At 39.0% G+C, this 20,827-nt stretch overlaps 1 protein-coding gene across 2 annotated transcripts in view; it reads left to right on the plus strand.

The window, feature by feature from the left end:
* The window catches only part of FIG4 (FIG4 phosphoinositide 5-phosphatase), a 135,599-nt gene that overhangs the window by 47,149 nt on the left and 67,623 nt on the right, over nt 1–20,827 (plus strand). For both annotated transcript variants that reach the window (XM_003805509.4, XM_055114039.2), the window contains exons 7-10: nt 260–388; nt 3,354–3,454; nt 5,015–5,177; nt 5,580–5,677. In XM_003805509.4, coding sequence (XP_003805557.4) covers nt 260–388; nt 3,354–3,454; nt 5,015–5,177; nt 5,580–5,677 — 491 coding nt within the window. The remainder of the gene's footprint in view (nt 1–259; nt 389–3,353; nt 3,455–5,014; nt 5,178–5,579; nt 5,678–20,827) is intronic.

Consider the following 20,827-nt stretch of genomic DNA (forward strand, 5'->3'; position numbering starts at 1 on the left):
AACTCTCACAAGTCAGAAAAGGGATTTCTTTGACTTTTTACAGAATCAACACAATGTTCTGGGCATGAAAGGAATGATATCCACTGAAAATGGCAATGCTATTAACCAAGCATGTTACTTTGAAGTTAAAAACAGAAGTTAACTTAAAAATGAGTTGAATGTCAGCCAATTTCCATATCTTTCTGATACCAACCTTTTTTTTTAATTTATACAAAATATTTTATGTATTTATGGACTGATACAGACTTTTATTTTTCAGGGGTATTTGGGATCTGTAGTAAGCCTTATATGAAATATGTATGGAATGGTGAACTTCTGGATATAATTAAAAGTACTGTGCATCGTGACTGGCTTTTGTATATTATTCATGGATTCTGTGGGCAGTCAAGTATCCTTTCTGAAAAAAAACGTAAGATACATATTACTAAACTTATGATGTATCAATTTGTAGACAGCTACATATGAATTATATGATTATAATACCACTCTGTGCACCCCAACAGGAAAACCTGCCCATGATACTATGTAGCAGAAATACAAAAAGAATGCAGACTATTTGAACAGGCCTGTTATATACACATAAAGATGAATAAATAACAAGGAAGAAAATGCAATGTGATATAGGTAATAAGTGTCATGCTTATCTGGGAGAAGGAGGAGAATTACTGATAGTTGGAGAGGATGGGACAGGCCCATGGGAATAGTTGAACTTGGCCTGGGCCCTAAACAAAAGTCAGTGCCTTAGCAGTGAGAGAGATCAGCAGGCCGAGCAGAGAGAGAGAGATCACAGCCTGGGAAACACTGTGTGTGTAGAGGTGGAAAAACACATGGGAGTGTTCTCATGGCTTGTGCATAAAACTCCCGGGAGGTAGGATATAGTGGGAAGGAGATTGGTATGTGGGAGTCAGATGGCCAGTCACCAGATTGCCTTGGTGGTCAAGCTGAGGACTTTGGGTTTGGTGCTAGAACTTTTGAAAGGTTTTGTGCAGAAGAATGACATTTGCAAAGTAGTATTTAGGATGCTTGAGTTGACAGCCGTTTTCAAGCTGGATTAAGTAAAATGAAACTAGAACAAGGAACATGAGTTAGGAAAAGATTGCAGTAGTCCAGGCAAGAGGGCAAAATAGATTAAAGAGAAGTAGGTTCAGCTTTGGGTTAAGCTGATGAGTTCAATTTTGTAAAAACTTTTATTTCCTTCAGTAGCTTCATGTCTCATTAATTTGTAGCTACATTGAAGCCTTTTAATAAAGTGCAATTATGGGATTTAAGAAGGCAGCATGTACCATCTAGAAGTGGTTTTTCGATTTTTTCTATCACCTTTTGAGATCATGTAGGGCATTTTTGCATTCAGCATGTTTTGTAGTATGTTAGGCTTTTAAAGAAAAAGGCGTTTGTACATTTTCCCCCCACAGATAAGAAGTATTTGTAATGGATTTGTATTTTTCTTAGTTTTATTCTCTTTAGACATTTAAAAGAACCAAAAAAGAAACTTTTGCTTCTTCATTTTCAGTTGGGATTTGCAGTTTAATGGCCTCACATCTTTCTCCAGATCCCCAGGGTTTCTTTGTCTTATTTATGAAGAAAAACCGGTCACTTTGTCCAGCGCATTGTGAGGCCCCACTCAGGCCAGCCCTGGCCCCCCTTGGTACTTGGAACCGAAGTTACAGATCTATATTAAAATAATAATAATAATAATGTACAAAAAAAAATTTAAAGGAGTGGTTGCTTTGAGACTATTAAGTGGGTGAATGTGACTGACCATTATTATGCTTTCTTGTACCAGGAGCATTTGAGAGGAGTGGTGCCAAGGGCACAGCTGGCGAGGTTAGCCTTGAAGAGCAGCAGGGCTGCCTTCTGTGAGGGGGACGAAAGGCTAGATAAAAGCACAGAGGGATTTTGAAATGAAGATCAGTGAGATTTATGTGCTACACTTGAAAATCAGGCTCATTACTTTAGAATCACTTTCAACCAGTGAGTGGTATTATCTGGTTGATCATTACTGCATAAAGAGATTTGATCCTGAATTACTTTTTTCTCTTTCCAAAAGTAAATTCTACCTGGGAAGAACACAGGTTTTTCACCACCAAGGATACCAAAAAGAATGTGCTACAATTTCTAAAGGTAGTTCCTAAAAGATAGTTCTAAGCTGTTTTGTATTTCCAAGAGCTAACTCGGGGCCTGGCACATATTAAACATAATAAATGTTTGTTTTTTAAAATAGTGAGCACCATCATAGATGATCATTTTAAAGCTCATAAGTTTAAACAATGAATCTAGTTTCCTGGTTATCAAGCATTTAATGAATTCTGGAACTCTATATGATTATAAAAAGAGTAGCTTTTGATAAGAGTAGTTTATGAATACTACAGGCCAGGCATTAGTTGTACACACATTACTTCACCTAGTCCTCCTTTGGTTACTTTACTGTTACTCCATTTTATAGAAGATGAGACTTGGCTCAGAAAGTTAAGTAAGGCGACATAACTAGTAAGCTGTATATTGGTTAAGCAGTTCACAATAAATTATTCAGTGTTCAGAATTTGCAGGTAGGTGACAAATTTTGACTGCTTTTAGAGTCTCATACTCAGTTTGTCCCCTCAGTATTACATATTATTCATAATTGAAACAGCCTATTAAATGACACATGTTCTCTTTGAGAGGTGTATGATCTTGGAAGACTAAGGAAGGTGTATTAGTCCATTCTCACACAGCTATGAAGAACTACCTGAGACTGGGTAATTTATGAAGAAAAGAGGTTTAATTAACAGGAAGCATGACTGGGAGGCCTCAGGAAACTTACAATCATGGTGGAAGGTGAAGGGGAAGCACGCATGTCTTCACAATGGCAGAGCAAGAGAGAGAGCGAGCGAAGGGGGAAGTGCCACACACTTGCAAACAACCAGATCTTGTGAGAACTCACTGTCACAAAAACAGCAAGGGGGAAGTCCGCCTCCGTGATGCAATCACCTCCCACCAGACCCTCCCCTGACACGTGGGGATTACAATTTGAAATGAGAGTTGGCTGGGGACACAGAGCGAAACCATATCAGAAGGATTAGTTGTACTTGTTTACATCCTTACTTGGCCATAGGGCTTTCCTACACCTGGTTACCATTTCCTCTGAAATTTATGGAAAGCAGTCCTTAGTCAGGTTGGATGTTGCCTTCCCTTTGTAGCTGCACTGCAATTCTGAAGAACCATTAGATCAAGTGCTGTTCCATTCTTGGGTGGAGCTTTTGGTGTTCTTTAAGCCGTTGGACAAGCTGTATCTAAACATTTATTTAAGGAATAATGACTCTCTTGGTCTTATGTGACAATCATGAATGCTAAACAACCTTAACTTGATTTCTAAGAGCTGTTGATCTATGGACGACCAGTGTATGTCACTCTAATAGCTAGAAGATCCAGTAAATTTGCTGGCACCCGTTTTCTTAAAAGAGGTGCAAACTGTGAGGTAAGATGACAAATAGTATCTCCACTGACCTTTTAACCTTTTATATCAGCTTTGCTGATGTAGAAGCACAGTGAAATTTTAAAAAGTGGTATTTCTTAGTTTGGGATATTATCAAGAGAATACAGTTGCCTTTTAGTATCAACAAGGGATTGGTTCTAGGAACCCTCTTCCCATCCAAAATCCACAGATGCTGAAGTCTCTTATATAATATGGCCTAGTGCTTGCATATAACCTATGTACATCCATCTGTCTACTTTAAATCATCTCTAGATTACTTCTAATATCTAATATGATGTAAATGCTATGCAAATAGTTCTAATACTGTATTGTTAAGGGAATAATGACAATAAAAAGGTCTGCACATATTCAGTTCAGATGCAACCATCGTAGGCCTAACTACATTTTCTGTCTGAGATTGGTTGACTCTGTGGAGGGAACCCATGGATGTGGGGGGCTGACAATAATTAATACTCCAGTGCATCTGAAACATGTGGGAAATATGACTAATATACAGATGTTCTGAAAAGTCAGCTATCTTAGAGTTATGCAGTGCTTTGAGGAATTATAAAATGTCTAATGTTGTGGAGGGTGAGCCATTTCTATAATATATGAAATGCGGTACATGTTTAATGTAGAGACAAAAATAGCAAAGCACCTCCACCCAAGTAGAAGGCAGCACTCATCACGGGAAGTCAATTCTTGATAAGAAGACGAAGTGGAGCAAGGTTCAGGAAACCCTTTGCCCTCTTCGTCTTTTTTGCCCATACTCCTTTTTCTGTTCATCGCTAGAAAATAACAACAGCAAAAATGCAGCCATCCTTCTATCAGCCGTGTTCTGTCCTTTGAGTGCTCTGTCTCTGTTTGCAATAAACAACTTGAGTCTTGAGTGGATGTGTGATTCGGTGGACAGATTGAGTGAGGCACTGGGTTTTGATCCTGGCTTAAAATAGCAACATTGTTCTTAAAATTATATCAACAGTGAAAATGGTTACAGCTGGTGCTTTAAAATATCAGAATTTTGCAGCTATATTATTTACTTTTGAATATTCAAAGGATAATCAGACATGTTATTACTGCCTCTAAAATTATTCTTTATTATGTCCTTATATACTTCTGTAAGTACCTCAAAACCCTATTTTTTCCTTTTGTCCATTAGGCATTATTTGAATCTCACTCCTTTCATTTCACTTTGGTCTTCAGAATTGAATTTTGATATTCTTCTAGTCTTCCTCACCTCCTGTATAATTTCATGTAATTGTCATTTCTTTCCCTCTCTCCCATTTATTTAAACCAGCTGTTTCCTATCTGACTCGTATTATTAGAGATTAATTTTTTTCTAGTCTATTCTCTGCTACTTTTAATTGCCTTCTTTATTATATTTTAATGGTTTTGCTTTTCTAATGTGCATATTGAATATTGATCAATATTTACCTCTCAAGACTTTCAAAGAATAGGAATTATAACTTCATTGAAAGAATAGGAATTATAACTTCATTGAAAGTTATTTCATTAAACATTTCTAATAACATAAAATATTTTTCAATGCACCTTTCTTTTCAGGGTGATGTTGCAAATGAAGTGGAGACTGAACAAATACTCTGCGATGCTTCTGTGATGTCTTTTACTGCAGGAAGTTATTCTTCATATGTACAAGTTAGAGGATCTGTGCCCTTATACTGGTCTCAGGACATTTCAACTATGATGCCTAAACCACCTATTACATGTGTGTGGAGCCGTGTTTTTAATAATAACTCCTGTCCTCACATTTAGAGATAATGAACTGTTGTCACAGAAATCTCATAAATGCTTAGGTTTTCAGGAGGTTTTAGTCCTGGAAGGTAGATAGTTTAGAAGAGGAATTTCCATTATTCTTATGTAATAAATTTATGTTTAATTTTGACTGTTAGTAAATTATTTTTATTTTGCTTCAGAAATGTAAGAATCATTCAAATGTAATAAATACATGATGAATAAGTGTCTAGTGAGCACCTTAAGAAGGGTTTGGGAAGTGAAACTATTGAAAGATTAGTTGAATTGCATTTCTTTAAAAAAAAAAACCCTATGCTGCTTTTATTTTGCTTTGCAATTTTCATTCAGGTGCTTTTTCATCTTTTTTCCTTCTCAGTGGATCAGGCAGATCCATTTGCACATGTGGCTGCCCTTCACTTTGACCAGATGTTCCAGAGGTTTGGCTCTCCCATCATCATCTTGAATTTAGTGAAGGTATGATGTGCTCATCTGTTTGGTTATGAGATTCAGACACTCTGGGAAGCCTCTTCCTCAACACAGAGGGGGTTAACAAGCCATGCTTTCCCTCTTCCTAGTGGAGAGACGTGCAGATTATTATGCTGGGACAGCTCACTGTGTCTGAGCTGAGTCACTTTTCTTTGGCCTCAGATTCCATGTGGCTTCTTCTCTGCATGGCTGAAAAAAATGAGTAGTATATCTCTAAGGGAGTAGAGTGATTCAGTATATCAGGAAATCATTGTGTCCTGATTTCCTTGTGTGAATTAGATATAGGTCAAATTTCTGCCTTAGTTTCCAGGACAACTTGGAAAAAGAAGCATGAAAATCAAACTATCACAGCCTCACCTTTACAGTCATCTCCCTTGAAAATCCATAAGCTCCCCTGGGCAAATTAATTTATAGTAATAGGATCAAAGGCTAGATTCATAAACTGGGGTACTGTTGTGACTGAAGGATCAGGTGGGCATGTGAGAAGCCCAGACAAGGTGGTATTAGCCTCGTAGTTCCCTGCTTTCTTGGCAGAGTACACTGACTGGTCAGCGTATCTATCTATATGAATGGGCATACAGGTCAAAGGCTGAGGATAGGAGGCAGGGAACCACAGAATAAGTTTTATCTGCATCTGTTGCAGCCAAGTGAATTGAAAGACTCTCAGTCAGAAGCCAAGAAGACCCTGAGAGTATGAAAAGCAAGGGTGTTGTCATGTTATGTGCTCTTGGTGGTGTCCAACAATCTAGTAGTGTCTGAGGTTATTCTGAGAGGTTGGTTAATAAATGTAAATGAGTTTACTGAAAAACCAAGGAAGCCTGTTACCCTGTGTGTCCATTTAGTCAGTCATTTATTTTTATTTATTTATTTTTTATTATACTTTAAGTTCTCGGATACATGTGCAGAATGTGCAGGTTTGTTACATAGGTATACAAGTGCCGTGGTGGTTTGCTGCACCCATCAACCCGTCATCTACATTAGGTATTTCTCCTAATGCTATCCTTCCCCTATCCCCCCACCACCCAACAGGCCCCAGTGTGTGATGTTCCCCTCCCTGTGTCCATGTGTTCTCATTGTTCAGTTCCCACTTATGAGTCAGAACATGGCAGTTTTTGATTTCCTGTTCCTGTGTTAGTTTACTGAGAATGATGGTTTCCAGCGTCATCCATGTCCCTGCAAAGGACATGGACTCATCCTTTTTTACGGCTGCATAGTATTCCATGGTGTATATGTGCCACATTTTCTTTATCCAGTCTATCATTGATGGGCATTTGGGTTGGTTCCAAGTCTTTGCTATTGTGAATAGTGCTGCAATAAACATATATGTGCATGTGTCTTTATAGTAGAATGATTCATAATCCTTTGGGTATATACCCAGTAATGGGATTGCTGGGTCAAATGGTATTTCTAGTTCTAGATCCTTGAGGAATCGCCACACTGTCTTCCACAATGGTTGAACTAATTTACACTCCCACCAACAGTGTAAAAGTGTTCCTATTTTTCCACATCGTCTCCAGCATCTGTTGTTTCCTGACTTTTAAATGATCACCGTTCTAACTGGCATGAGATGGTATCTCATTGTGGTTTTGATTTGCATTTTTCTAATGACCAGTGATGATGAGCCTTTTTTCATATGTTTGTTGGCCACATATAAATGTCTTCTTTTGAGAAGTGTCTGTTCATATCCTTCGCCTACTTTTTGATGGGGTTGTTTTTTTCTTGTAAATTTGTTTAAGTTCCTTGTAGATTCTGGATAGTAGCCCTTTGTGAGATGGAGAGATGCAACAATTTTCTCCCATTCTATAGGTTGCCTGTTTACTCTGATGATAGTTTCTTTTACTGTGCAGAAACTCTTTAGTTTAATTAGATCCCATTTGTCAATTTTGGCTTTTGTTGCCATTGCTTTTGGTGTTTTAGTCATGAAGTCTTTGACCATGCCTATGTCCTGAATGGTATTGCCTAGGTTTTCTTCTAGGGTTTTTATGGTTTTGGGTCTTACGTTTAAGTCTTTAATTCATCTCGAGTTAATTTTTGTATAAGGTGTAAGGAAATAATTTATAGATTCAGTGCCATCCCCATCAAGCTATCATTGACTTTCTTCACAGAATTAGAAAAAGGTACTTTAAATTTCATGTGGAAGCAAAAAAGAGCCCATGTAGCCAAGACAATCCTAAGCAAAAAGAACAAAACTGGAGGCATCACGCTACCTGACTTCAAACTATACTACAAGGCTACAGTAAAGCATGATACTGGTACCAAAATAGATATATAGACCAATGGAACAGAACAGAGGCCTCAGCAATAACACCACACATCTACAACCATCTGATCTTTGACAAACCTGACAAAAACAAGCAATGGGGAAAGGATTCCCTATTTAATAAATGGTTTTGGGAAAACCGGCTAGCCATATGCAGAAAACTGAAACTGGGTCCCTTCCTTACACTTTATAGTCAGTATTTAACAAGTATTTTTGAGAGTTTCCTATGCGCAAAGGCAGTTCTAGAAACAGCTCCTGCCTTGAGCTAACAGCCTGTTGTAGGAGATGGTGAGGTAATGCAGAGGCAACAATATAAGGTAAATGGTGCAATAAGAGTTTATAATGGAGAGAAGTCTTCCCTGAGGACGGGATGAGTTAGCATCAGCCTGAAGGAAGAGGCATTAACCAGGTCACTGGGAAAGAATGGTATTCAACTCAGAGCGCAGCATGTACAAAGGCCCTAGGACAGGAGGAAGTGTGGTGGGTTGGAGGAAGAAAAGGGGGTTCCCTGTGGCTGGGGCCCAGAGGGTGAGGACAAGATGCTTGTTTTGAGATGAGGCTAAAGAGATGGTTATGGCCAGACCATGCAGAGTATTGTAGGCTGCATTAATGAGCCTGGCCTTCTTCCTGAGAGTAATGGAAAGTCATTAAGCGTCTTGCGTGGTTGAGAGGATCATTGTCAGATTTATGTTTTGAAAAGATTACTGTGACCTCAACATAGAAAACAAATGGATCAGTACAAGGCTAACGTCAATGCTGGAAGACCAGATAGGAGGCTGTTATAATTGTCCAGAAAAGAGGTGATTATGCCTTAAACCAGGGTGGTGTGGTGGAGATGTAGAGAAGTGGACAGTCAGTAGAGTTGGTGATGGGCTGGATTTGAAATGAGGGAGTGGGGGGTGTCAGGCTCAATTCCCAGGTTTCTGGCTTACTCAGGTGGGTGAATGGTGATGCCATTCACTGAAATACAGAACACTGACTGGGTTTGTTGGGGGAAGATCATGAGTGTAGCTTGGACATGCTGAGTGAGGTTTGAGGTATGCTTGCGTCCTCTACACTTGTTCTTAGCCAAAAGGCCGAGAAGCGATGCTTGAGTCCTCTAAACGGAGGTAACAGGTCAGGGCATGGTTCTGGAGCTCAGAGGAGAGGTCTAGGCCCAGATGTGATTTTTGTAACTCTGTGTACAGATGACATTTGAAGGCATGGGCATGGATGAGATGCCCATGTGGAGAGTATAAAGTGAGAAGGAAAAACCTCAGAGCTAGTCTTGGGGATCTCCTGCTCTTAATGCCCATTTAGAGTGGCTGAATCTCCAAAGGAGTCAGAGAAAAAAACATCCAGAGGAGTAGGAAGAAAACCAGAAAGTGCTGTGTCAGGAATGCCAGGAGAAAGCGTGTTTCACAATGAAGGAAGTAAATGATCAACAGCATCAAATGCTGAGGGGTCAAGTAAGATGAGGATGGAAAGATTGTCCATTAGTGTTAGCATCATGGAGGGCACTGATTGAAGTAGACCGAGTGTGGGATAACAGTGAGTAAGTGTTGTACTTTTCCCCCAATAGGAGTACCCAGTGAAAGATGGCATTTTTATTTTTTGAAAGAGATCATATCAATATGTTTAAAAGCCTATGGGGAGGATACATGTGAAAGGGATAGTTGTATGACACAGGAGAGAAAAGGAATGATCAGTGATTTCATGTACTTAAGAAAGTAGGAAATGATGAAATCTGAAGCATACATGGTAGAATTGTTATTTTATTTTTGAGGCATGGTCGTGCTCTATCACCTAGGCTGGAGTGCAGTGGCAAGATCATAGCTCGCTGCAACCTTGAACTCCTGGCCTTAAGTAATCCTCCCACCTCAGTCTCCCAAAGTGCTGGGATTACAGTCATGAACCATGGCACCTGGCTGGAATTATTTTAATGGAGAGACAGAAAATAGTAAGGGTTCGGGCATGTGTGTATTTGTGAGCATGCACATTCCATTCTGATGGCTTTAATTTCTCCTTAAGGTAGGAGGAATGGTCATCTGCTGAGAGTGGAGCTTTGAAGGGAGTGGAGAAGGTTTAAGTCTTTTGTACGTGGGAGGGTAAGTTGACTAGAAACCTGCAGGAAGTACCAAGAGCCAATTTCAAGTTGGTGATCATGATTTCTTAAATGGAACCATTTTGCTCTTGCCTGCCTTCTTCCAGCAGGCTTGTGAATGAGTATAAGCACAGGTAAAATAATAATTGGGTTTATTTAGTTTTGCCAGACAGGTGTGACATGAAAAGACAGGATGAAAGGCATTTTGGATTTTGGCAATACTGTGATCGAAGTGGTCCATGAAATCTGAGCCAAGTAAGGACAGGGCTTAAAGAACAAGGCTGCTGGAGAAAGTGGAGATGTCAGTGGATTGCAGTCCTCACGAGGTGGGGTATTTAAAGCAAGCAGTGTGGAAATAAAAGAGGTCACGAGTAAGAAATGTTGAAGAAAGAGCAGCCTGTGATAATGAATTGGTGTAAGATATGAGAGTGGGAATGGGGATTTAGAATGGAAAAGGAGGTGGAGATACTGAAAGTCAGCCAGTGTATTAGTCTGTTTGCACACTGCTGATAAAGACATACCTGAGCCTGGGTAATTTATAAAGAAAAAGAGGTTTAATGGACTCACGGTTCCACGTGGCTGGGGAAGTCTCACAATCATATCGGAAAGCAAAAGACACGTGTTACATGGCGGCAGACAAGAGAGAATGAGAACCAAGCGAAAAGAGAAACCCCTTATAAAATCATCAGCTCTCGTGAGACTTATACACTACCACAAGAACAGTATGGGGGAGACCACCCCCATGATTCAGTTATCTCCCACCAGATCCCTCCACAACACGTGGGAATTATGGGCGCTACAATTCAAGATGAGATTTGAGTAGGGACACAGCCAAACCATATCACCCAGGATGGAGGCAAAGCTTGGGGTGGGGAAGAGACAGTTCCTAGGAGAGGACTGTATAACTACATGCATGGGCTCAAAGGAGCTCTGTGTGTGTGTGTGTGTGTGTGTGTGTGTGTGTGTGTGTGTGTTTTAAATCAAGAGTATGGAGGAATATGTCCCCAAACTGGCAGTTGGGGGAGAAGAGTGAAACAGTGAGGCAGTCAGCTTTATTTCTTCCTGTGTTGCTCTTTGTAATTGTATCCCACTAGGGATTGACTTTGTAAAATAAATCATTCAGATATTAATCATTTTCTAGACATTTGTTCATATTAATTCAGAAGTTTCATATTCACATCTCTCTCCATATCAACTCAGAATAATGTAAGGTGGATAATCTCTAACCTCAGCCTAGTATTAAACAGTAGCTGTAGTATACATAATTGCAAATTTAAAATATGAAAACTTTAGTGAAAATGCTCATGGACAGTTTTCCAGTAAATTTATAGAAAATAAGATATTGTTAGTATGGAAATAAATTATTGCTAAAGTGTTAAATTATAAAGTGTTACTGGTTTAGAAACCTAGATTTAAATTAGTGGATTTAGGCAGAGCACGACCCTGCCTCAATAATAAAATAAAATAAAATAAAATAAAATAAAATAAAATAAAATAAGTTCATGTTTTACAGAGTTCGTATAGTGTGGTTGAAAAGCTGTCATTAAATGGAGATTCATGTCTACAATGCTTGAAATAATTCTCTATTAATTGTGCACACTCAAAAAATACTATCATATACATGTGATCATAATGTATTCTTTGCCAGGTATCTCACATGTACATTTATTTTTTTGAATATTTAAAGGTCAGTCAGTGGATTTTAAAGTTGTACTTGTTTATTGTTCTATTGCAATAAAAATCCTGACAATGACTAGAAGTTAGCTACAGAAATAGTTTGGAGATTAAGTTGCTGTTTCATGGAATAGGAAAATATTTGGTTGTTGATAGCAGTAGTTTTATTCATAGGATTAAAGAAGATGTTTATTCAGGCCACTTGGTAGAAGACCTTATTAATTGTGATTAAAGAGCCAAAGAATACATGTGTGTATAGAATGATACCTAGGGGATACTCACTCTTTATTCTACCACCATATGAAGAAGTTAATAAAGCGAAATGCTTTTCATGATTTCATTTCTCTTTTACCCTGTGTTGCGAACTTCTTCCCAGTTGTGAAAGTTTGAGGCACTGGTTGAAAGACAGTTTGCAGCAATCCATGTGCCTTCAATGCTGCTACTGTATCAACAGAAGGCCAACCTAGGATCAAGTATAACTGTACATCAGAAGTTTTTAATCTGTGGGCCATGCATGGCTGTTAGGGGGATCTTGGAACCCTTTGAAATGATATGCAGCTGGATGTGGTGGCTCATGCCTATAATCCCAGTGACCTGGGAAACAGGCGGGAGGCTTGCATGAGGCCAGGAGTCTGAGAGCAGCCTGGGCAGCATAGGAGACGCAGTCTCTACAAAAAATTTTTTTTTCAATTAGTTGGGCATGATGCACACCTGTAGTCCCAGCTACTTGGAGGCTGAAGTGGGAGGATCACTTGAGTCCAGGAGTTCCAGGATGCAGTGAGCTATGATTGCACCATTGCGTTCCAGCCTGGGCGACAGAGTGAGACCCTGTCTCTTTATAAAAAAAGAAAAAAGAAACGTTATGCAAAATCACTTGTGTAGTAGTTTTCCTTTACTTGTTAGGGGTCTGTGGCTCTAAAGAGGTTGACTAACAACCCACTAACACTATTCCACTATGGACAGACAATGCATACAGCAGATTCTTCACACAGAGATGATAACGAAGGTTGCTCAAACAACATTTCCTCTCCATCCCACGAAGTGTCAGATTTGATATAAGCATTTCAAAAAGATTTTGTTTCCCTAGTTGATTTTAAATGCTTTTGAGAAAAATTTCAGATATATAATTTAATTTTCTCAGATATATAAATAAGCAAAATTTATTTTCATCCTAAACTGATTTAACACTGTTCTTAATTCTTATCTAATTATTTCATTTGATGTATTCAGCTGTGCTCAATAGCTACCCCTTTTTGTTTCTACAGTAGTTATCTCATTAAATTCATGACAATTGAAAAGTAATCTCCATGATTGAAAACAGCACAATCTAATTTTGATGCCAACAATAGTGCCTTAACACCATTTCAGTCTCACTATTGTGAAATTAATTGTTTTTCTTTGTTTCTAAGTGAAGGCTTGATCAGGGTAATAATGAAAATGGCAAATTTTTATAAGGTACTTCCCATATGCCAGCTGTTCTATAAAAACTCACCATGCTGGCACATGTATACATATGTAACTAACCTGCACAATGTGCACATGTACCCTAAAACTTAAAGTATAATAAAAAAAAAAAACTCACCATGCTCTGCTGCTGGATTCGGTTTGCCAGTATTTTATTGAGGATTTTTGCCTCGATGTTCATCAGGGATATTGGCCTGAAATTTTCTTTTTTTGTTGTGTCTCTGCCAGGTTTTGGTATCAAGATGATGCTGGCCTCATAAAATGAGTTAGGGAGGAGTCCCTCTTTTTCTGTTGTTTGGAATAGTTTCAGAAGGAATGGTACCAGCTCCTCTTTGTACCTCTGGTAGAATTTGGCTGTGAATCTGTCTGGTACTGGGCTTTTTTTGGTTCGTAGCCTATTAACTATTGCCTCAATTTCATAACTTGTTATTGGTTTATTCAGGGATTTGACCTCTTCCTGGTTTAGTCTTGGGAGGGTGTATGTGTGCAGGAATTTATCTATTTCTTCTAGATTTTCTAGTTTATTTGCATAGAGGTGTTTATAGTAATCTCTGGAGGTATTTTGTATTTCTGTGGGATCAGTGATGATCTGCTCTTTAACATTTTTTATTGTGTCTATTTGATTCTTCTCTCTTTTTTTCTTTTTTTTTAAGTATTTTTTTTCTTTTTTTTTATTATTATTATACTTTAAGTTTTAGGGTACGTGTGCACAATGTGCCCGTTAGTTACATATGTATACATGTGCTATGCTGGTGTGCTGCACCCATTAACTCGTCATTTAGCATTAGGTATATCTCCTAATGCTATCCCTCCCCCCTCCCCCCACCCCACAACAGTCCCCAGAGTGTGATGTTCCCCTTCCTGTGTCCATGTGTTCTCATTGTTCAATTCCCACCTATGAGTGAGAACATTCGGTGTTTGGTTTTTTGTCCTTGCAATAGTTTACTGAGAATGATGATTTCCAATTTCATCCATGTCCCTACAAAGGACATGAATTCATCATTTTTTATGGCTGCATAGTATTCCATGGTGTATATGTGCCACATTTTCTTAATCCAGCCTATCACTGTTGGACATTTGGGTTGGTTCCAAGTCTTTGCTATTGTGAATAGTGCCACAATAAACATACGTGTGCATGTGTCTTTATAGCAGCATGATTTATAGTCCTTTGGGTATATACCCAGTAATGGGATGGCTGGGTGAAATGGTATTTCTAGTTCTAGGTCCCTGAGGAATTGCCACAGTGACTTCCACAATGGTTGAACTAGTTTACAGTCCCGCCAACAGTGTAAAAGTGTTCCTATATCTCCACATCCTCTCCAGCACCTGTCGTTTCCTGACTTTTTAATGATTGCCATTCTAACTGGTGTGAGATGGTATCTCATTGTGGTTTTGATTTGCATTTCTCTGATGGCCGGTGATGATGAGCATTTTTTCATGTGTCTGTTGGCTGCATAAATGTCTTCTTTTGAGAAGTGTCTGTTCATATCCTTTGCCCACTTTTTGATGGGTTGTTTGTTTTTTTCTTGTAAATTTGTTTGAGTTCATTGTAGATTCTAGATATTAGCCCTTTGTCAGATGAGTAGGTTGCGAAGAATTTCTCCCATTTTGTAGGTTGCCTGTTCACTCTGATGGTACTTTCTTTTGCTGTGCAGAAGCTCTTTAGTTTAATTAGATCCCATTTGTCAATTTTGGCTTTTGTTGCCATTGCTTTTGGTGTTCTAGACATGAAGTCCTTGCCCATGCCTATGTCCTGAATGGTATTGCCTAGGTTTTCTTCTAGGGTTTTTATGGTTTTAGGTCTAATGTTTAAGTCTTTAATCCATCTTGAATTAATTTTTGTATAAGGTGTAAGGAAGGTATCCATTTTCAGCTTTCTACATATGGCTAGCCAGTTTTCCCAGCACCATTTATTAAATAGGGAATCCTTTCCCCATTGCTTGTTTTTCTCAGGTTTGTCAAAGATCAGATAGTTGTAGATATGCGGTGTTATTTCTCCCATCCAAGTACTAACCAGGCCCGACCCTGCTTAGCTTCTGAGATCAGACGAGATCCGGCGCGTTCAGGGTGGTATGGCTGTAGACGATGCGGTGTTATTTCTGAGGGCTCTGTTCTGTTCCATTGATCTATATCTCTGTTTTGGTACCAGTACCATGCTGTTTTGGTTACTGTAGCCTTGTAGTATAGTTTGAAGTCAGGTAGCATGATGCTCCAGCTTTGTTCTTTTGGCTTAGGATTGACTTGGCGATGCGGGCTCTTTTTTGGTTCCATATGAACTTTAAAGTAGTTTTTTCCAATTCTGTGAAGAAAGTCATTGGTAGCTTGATGGGGATGGCATTGAATCTATAAATTACCTTGGGCAATAGGGCCATTTTCACGATATTGATTCTTCCTACCCATGAGCATGGAATGTTCTTCCATTTGTTCGTATCCTCTTTTATTTCCTTGAGCAGTGGTTTGTAGTTCTCCTTGAAGAGGTCCTTCACATCCCTTGTAAGTTGGATTCCTAGGTATTTTATTCTCTTCGAAGCAATTGTGAATGGGAGTTCACTCATGATTTGGCTCTCTGTCTGTTATTGATGTATAAGAATGCTTGTGATTTTTGTACATTGATTTTGTATCCTGAGACTTTGCTGAAGTTGCTTATCAGCTTAAGGAGATTTTGAGCTGAGACAATAGGGTTTTCTAGATATACAGTCATGTCATCTGCAAACAGGGACAATTTGACTTCCTCTTTTCCGAATTGAATACCCTTTATTTCCTTCTACTGCCTGATTGCCCTGGCCAGAACTTCCAACACTATGTTGAATAGGAGTGGTGAGAGAGGGCATCCCTGTCTTGTGCCAGTTTTCAAAGGGAATGCTTCCAGTTTTTGCCCATTCAGTACGATATTGGCTGTGGGTTTGACACAGATAGCTCTTATTATTTTGAGATACGTCCCATCAATACCTAATTTATTGAGAGTTTTTAGCATGAAGGGTTGTTGAATTTTGTCAAAGGCCTTTTCTGCATCTATTGAGATAATCATGTGGTTTTTGTCTTTGGTTCTGTTTATATGCTGGATTACATTTATTGATTTGCGTATATTGAACCAGCCTTGCATCCCAGGGATGAAGCCCACTTGATCATGGTGGATAAGCTTTTTGATATGTTGCTGGATTCAGTTTGCCAGTATTTTATTGAGGATTTTTGCATCAATGTTCATGAAGGATATTGGTCTAAAATTCTCTTTTTTGGTTGTGTCTCTGCCCAGCTTTGGTATCAGGATGATGCTGGCCTCATAAAATGAGTTAGGGAGGATTCCCTCTTTTTCTATTGATTGGAATAGTTTCAGAAGGAATGGTACCAGTTCCTCCTTGTACCTCTGGTAGAATTCGGCTGTGAATCCATCTGGTCCTGGACTCTTTTTTGTTGGTAAGCTATTGATTATTGCCACAATTTCAGATCCTGTTGGTCTATTCAGAGATGCAACTTCTTCCTGGTTTAGTCTTGGGAGGGTGTATGTGTCGAGGAATTTATCCATTTCTTCTAGATTTTCTAGTTTTATTTGCGTAGAGGTGTTTGTAGTATTCTCAGATGGTAGTTTGTATTTCTGTGGGATCGGTGGTGACACCTCCTTTATCATTTTTTATTGCGTCTATTTGATTCTTCTCTCTTTTTTCTTTATTAGTCTTGCTAGCAGTCTATCAATTTTGTTGATCCTTTCAAAAAACCAGCTCCTGGATTCATTAATTTTTTGAAGGGTTTTTTGTGTCTCTATTTCCTTCAGTTCTGCTCTGATTTTAGTTATTTCTTGCCTTCTGCTAGCTTTTGAATGTGTTTGCTCTTGCTTTTCTAGTTCTTTTAATTGTGATGTTAGGGTGTCAATTTTGGATCTTTCCTGCTTTCTCTTGTGGGCATTTAGTGCTATAAATTTCACTCTGCACACTGCTTTGAATGTGTCCCAGAGATTCTGGTATGTTGTGTCTTTGTTCTCGTTGGTTTCAAAGAACATCTTTATTTCTGCTTTCATTTCGTTATGTACCCAGTAGTCATTCAGGAGCAGGTTGTTCAGTTTCCATGTAGTTGATCGGTTTTGAGTGAGTTTCTTAATCCTGAGTTCTAGTTTGATTGCACTGTGGTCTGAGAGACAGCTTGTTATAATTTCTGTTCTTTTACATTTGCTGAGGAGAGCTTTACTTCCACCTATGTGGTCAATTTTGGAATAGGTGTGGTGTGGTGCTGAAAAAAATGTATATTCTGTTGATTTGGGGTGGAGAGTTCTGTAGATGTCTTTTAGGTCCGCTTGGTTCAGAGCTGAGTTCAATTCCTGGGTATCCTTGTTAACTTTCTGTCTCGTTGATCTGTCTAATGTTGACAGTGGGGTGTTGAAGTTTCCCATTATTATTGTGTGGGAGTCAAAGTCTCTTTGTAGGTCACTCAGGACTTGCTTAATGAATCTGGGTGCTCCTGTATTGGGTGCATATATGTTTAGGATAGTTAGCTCTTCTTGTTGAATTGATCCCTTTACCATTATGTAATGGCCTCCTTTGTCTCTTTTGATCTTTGTTGGTTTCAAGTCTGTTTTATCAGAGACTAGGAATGCAACCCCTGCCTTTTTTTGTTTTCTGTTTGCTTGGTAGATCTTCCTCCATCCTTTTATTTTGAGCCTATGTGTGTCTCCGCACGTGAGATGGGTCTCCTGAATACAGCACACTGGTGGGTCTTGACTCTTTATCCAATTTGCCAGTCTGTGTCTTTTACTTGGAGCATTTAGTCCATTTACATTTAACGTTAATATTGTTATGTGTGAATTTGATCCTGTCATTATGATGTTAGTTGGTTATTTTGCTCGTTAGTTGATGCAGTTTCTTCCTAGTCTCGATGGTCTTTACATTTTGACATGATTTTGCAGTGGCTGGTGCCGGTTGTTCCTTTCCATGTTTAGTGCTTCCTTCAGGAGCTCTTTTAGGGCAGGCCTGGTGGTGACAAAATCTCTCAGCATTTGCTTGTCTGTAAAGTATTTTATTTCTCCTTTACGAAGCTTAGTTTGGCTGGATATGAAATTCTGGGTTGAAAATTAATTTCTTTAAGAATGTTGAATATTGGCCCCCATTCTCTTCTGGCTTGTAGAGTTTCTGCCGAGAGATCCACTGTTAGTCTGATGGGCTTCCCTTTGTGGGTAACCCGACCTTTCTCTCTGGCTGCCCTTAACACTTTTTCCTTCATTTCAACTTTGGTGAATCTGACAATTATGTGTCTTGGAGTTGCTCTTCTCGAGGAGTATCTTTGTGGCGTTCTCTGTATTTCCCGAATCTGAATGTTGGCCTGCCTTGCTAGATTGGGGAAGTTCTCCTGGATAATATCCTGCAGAGTGTTTTCCAACTTGGTTCCATTCTCCCCATCACTTTCAGGTACACCAATCAGATGCAGATTTGGTCTTTTCACATAGTTCCATATTTCTTGGAGGCTTTGTTCGTTTCTTTTTATTCTTTGTTCTCTAAACTTCCCTTCTCGCTTCATTTCATTCATTTCATCTTCCATCACTGATACCCTTTCTTCCAGTTGATCGCATCGGCTCCTGAGGCTTCTGCATTCTTCACGTAGTTCTCGAGCCTTGGCTTTCAGCTCCGTCAGCTCCTTTAAGCACTTCTTTGTATTGGTTATTCTAGTTATACATTCGTCTAAATTTTTTTCAAAGTTTTCAACTTCTTTGTGTTTGGTTTGAATTTCCTCCTGTAGGTTGGAGTAGTTTGATCGTCTGAAGCTTTCTTCTCTCAACTCATCAAAGTCATTCTCCGTCCAGCTTTGTTCCATTGCTGGTGAGGAACTGCGTTCCTCAGATGGAAATGCAGAAATCACCCGTCTTCTGCGTCGCTCATGCTGGGAGCTGTAGACCAGAGCTGTTCCTATTCGGCCATCTTGGCTCCTCCCCCTCTTTTTTTCTTTATTAGTCTGGCTAACAGTCTATTTTGTTAGTCTTTTCAAAAAATCAGCTCCTGGATTCATTGATTTTTTGAAGGGTTTTTTATGTCTGTATCTCCTTCAGTTCTGCTCTAATCTTAGTTATTTCTTGTTTTCTGCTAGCTTTTGAATTTATTTGCTCTTCCACTATGATCAAGTCAGCTTCATCCTTGGGATGCAAGGCTGGTTCAACATACGCAAATCAATAAACATAATCCATCACATAACCAGAACCAATGACAAAAACTACATGATTATCTCAACAGATGCAGAAAAGGCCTGCAATAAAATTGAACACCCATTCATGCTAAAAACTCTCAACTAGGTATTGATGGAACATATCTCAAAATAATAAGAGCTATTTATAACAAACCCACAGCCAATAGCATACTGAATGGGCAAAAGCTGGAAGCATTCCCTTTGAAAATCAGCACAAGACAAGGATGCCCTCTCTCACCACTCCTCTTCAACATGGTATGGGAAGTTCTGGCCAGAACAATCAGGCAAGAGAAAGAAATAAGGGGTATTCAGATAGGAAGAGAGGAAGTCAAATTGTCTCTGTTTGCAGAGGACATGATTGTATATTTAGAAAACCCCATCATCTCAGCCCCAAAACTCCTTAAGCTGATAAGCAACTTCAGCAAAGTCTCAGGATACAAAATCAATGTGCAAAAATCACAAGCATTCCTATACACCAATAATAGACAGAGAGTCAAATCATGAATGAACTCCCATTCAGAATTGCTACAAAGAGAATAAAATAACTTAAAAATACAACTTAAAAGGGATATGAAGGACCTCTTCAAGGAGAACTACAAACCACTGCCCAATGAAATAAGAGAGGACACAAACAGATGGAAAAACATTCCATGCTCATTGATAGGAAGAATCAATATTGTGAAAATGGCCATACTGCCCAAAGTAATTTATAGATTCAGTGCTATCCCCATCAAGCTACCATTGACTTTCTTCACAGAATTAGAAAAAACTTTAAATTTCATATGGAACCAAAAAAGAGCCCGTATAGCCAAGACAATCCTAAGCAAAAAGAACAAAGCTGTAGGCATCATGCTACCTGACTTCAAACTATACTACAAGGCTACAGTAACCAAAACAGCATGGTACTGGTACCAAAACACATATATAGACCAATGGAACAGAACAGAGGCCTCAGAAATGACACCACACATCTACAACCATCTGATCTTTGACAAACTTGACAAAAGCAAGTAATGGGGAGAGGATTCCTTATTTAATAAATGGTGCTGGGAAAACTGGCTAGCCATATGCAGAAAACAGAAACTGGATCCTTTCCTTGCACCTTATATAAAAATTAACTCCAGATGGATTAAACACTTAAATGTAAGACCTAAAACCAAAAAAGCCCTAGAAGAAAACCTAGGCAATACTATTCAGGACATAGGCATAGGCAAAGACTTCATGACTAAAACACCAAAAGCAATGGCAACAAAAGCCAAAATTGACAAATGGGATCTGATTAAACTAAAGAGCTTCTGCACAGTAAAAGAAACTATCATCAGAGTAAACAGGCAGCCTATAGAATGGGAGAAAATTGTTGCAATCTCTCCATCTCACAAAGGGCTACTATCCAGAATCTACAAGGAACTTAAACAAACTTACAAGAAAATACCCCATCAAAAAGTAGGCGAAGGATATGAACAGACACTTCTCAAAAGGAGACATTTATATGTGG

The sequence above is a fragment of the Pan paniscus genome, chromosome 5, assembly GCF_029289425.2.
Source record: "Pan paniscus chromosome 5, NHGRI_mPanPan1-v2.0_pri, whole genome shotgun sequence".
Classification (NCBI taxonomy): Eukaryota; Metazoa; Chordata; class Mammalia; order Primates; family Hominidae; genus Pan; species Pan paniscus.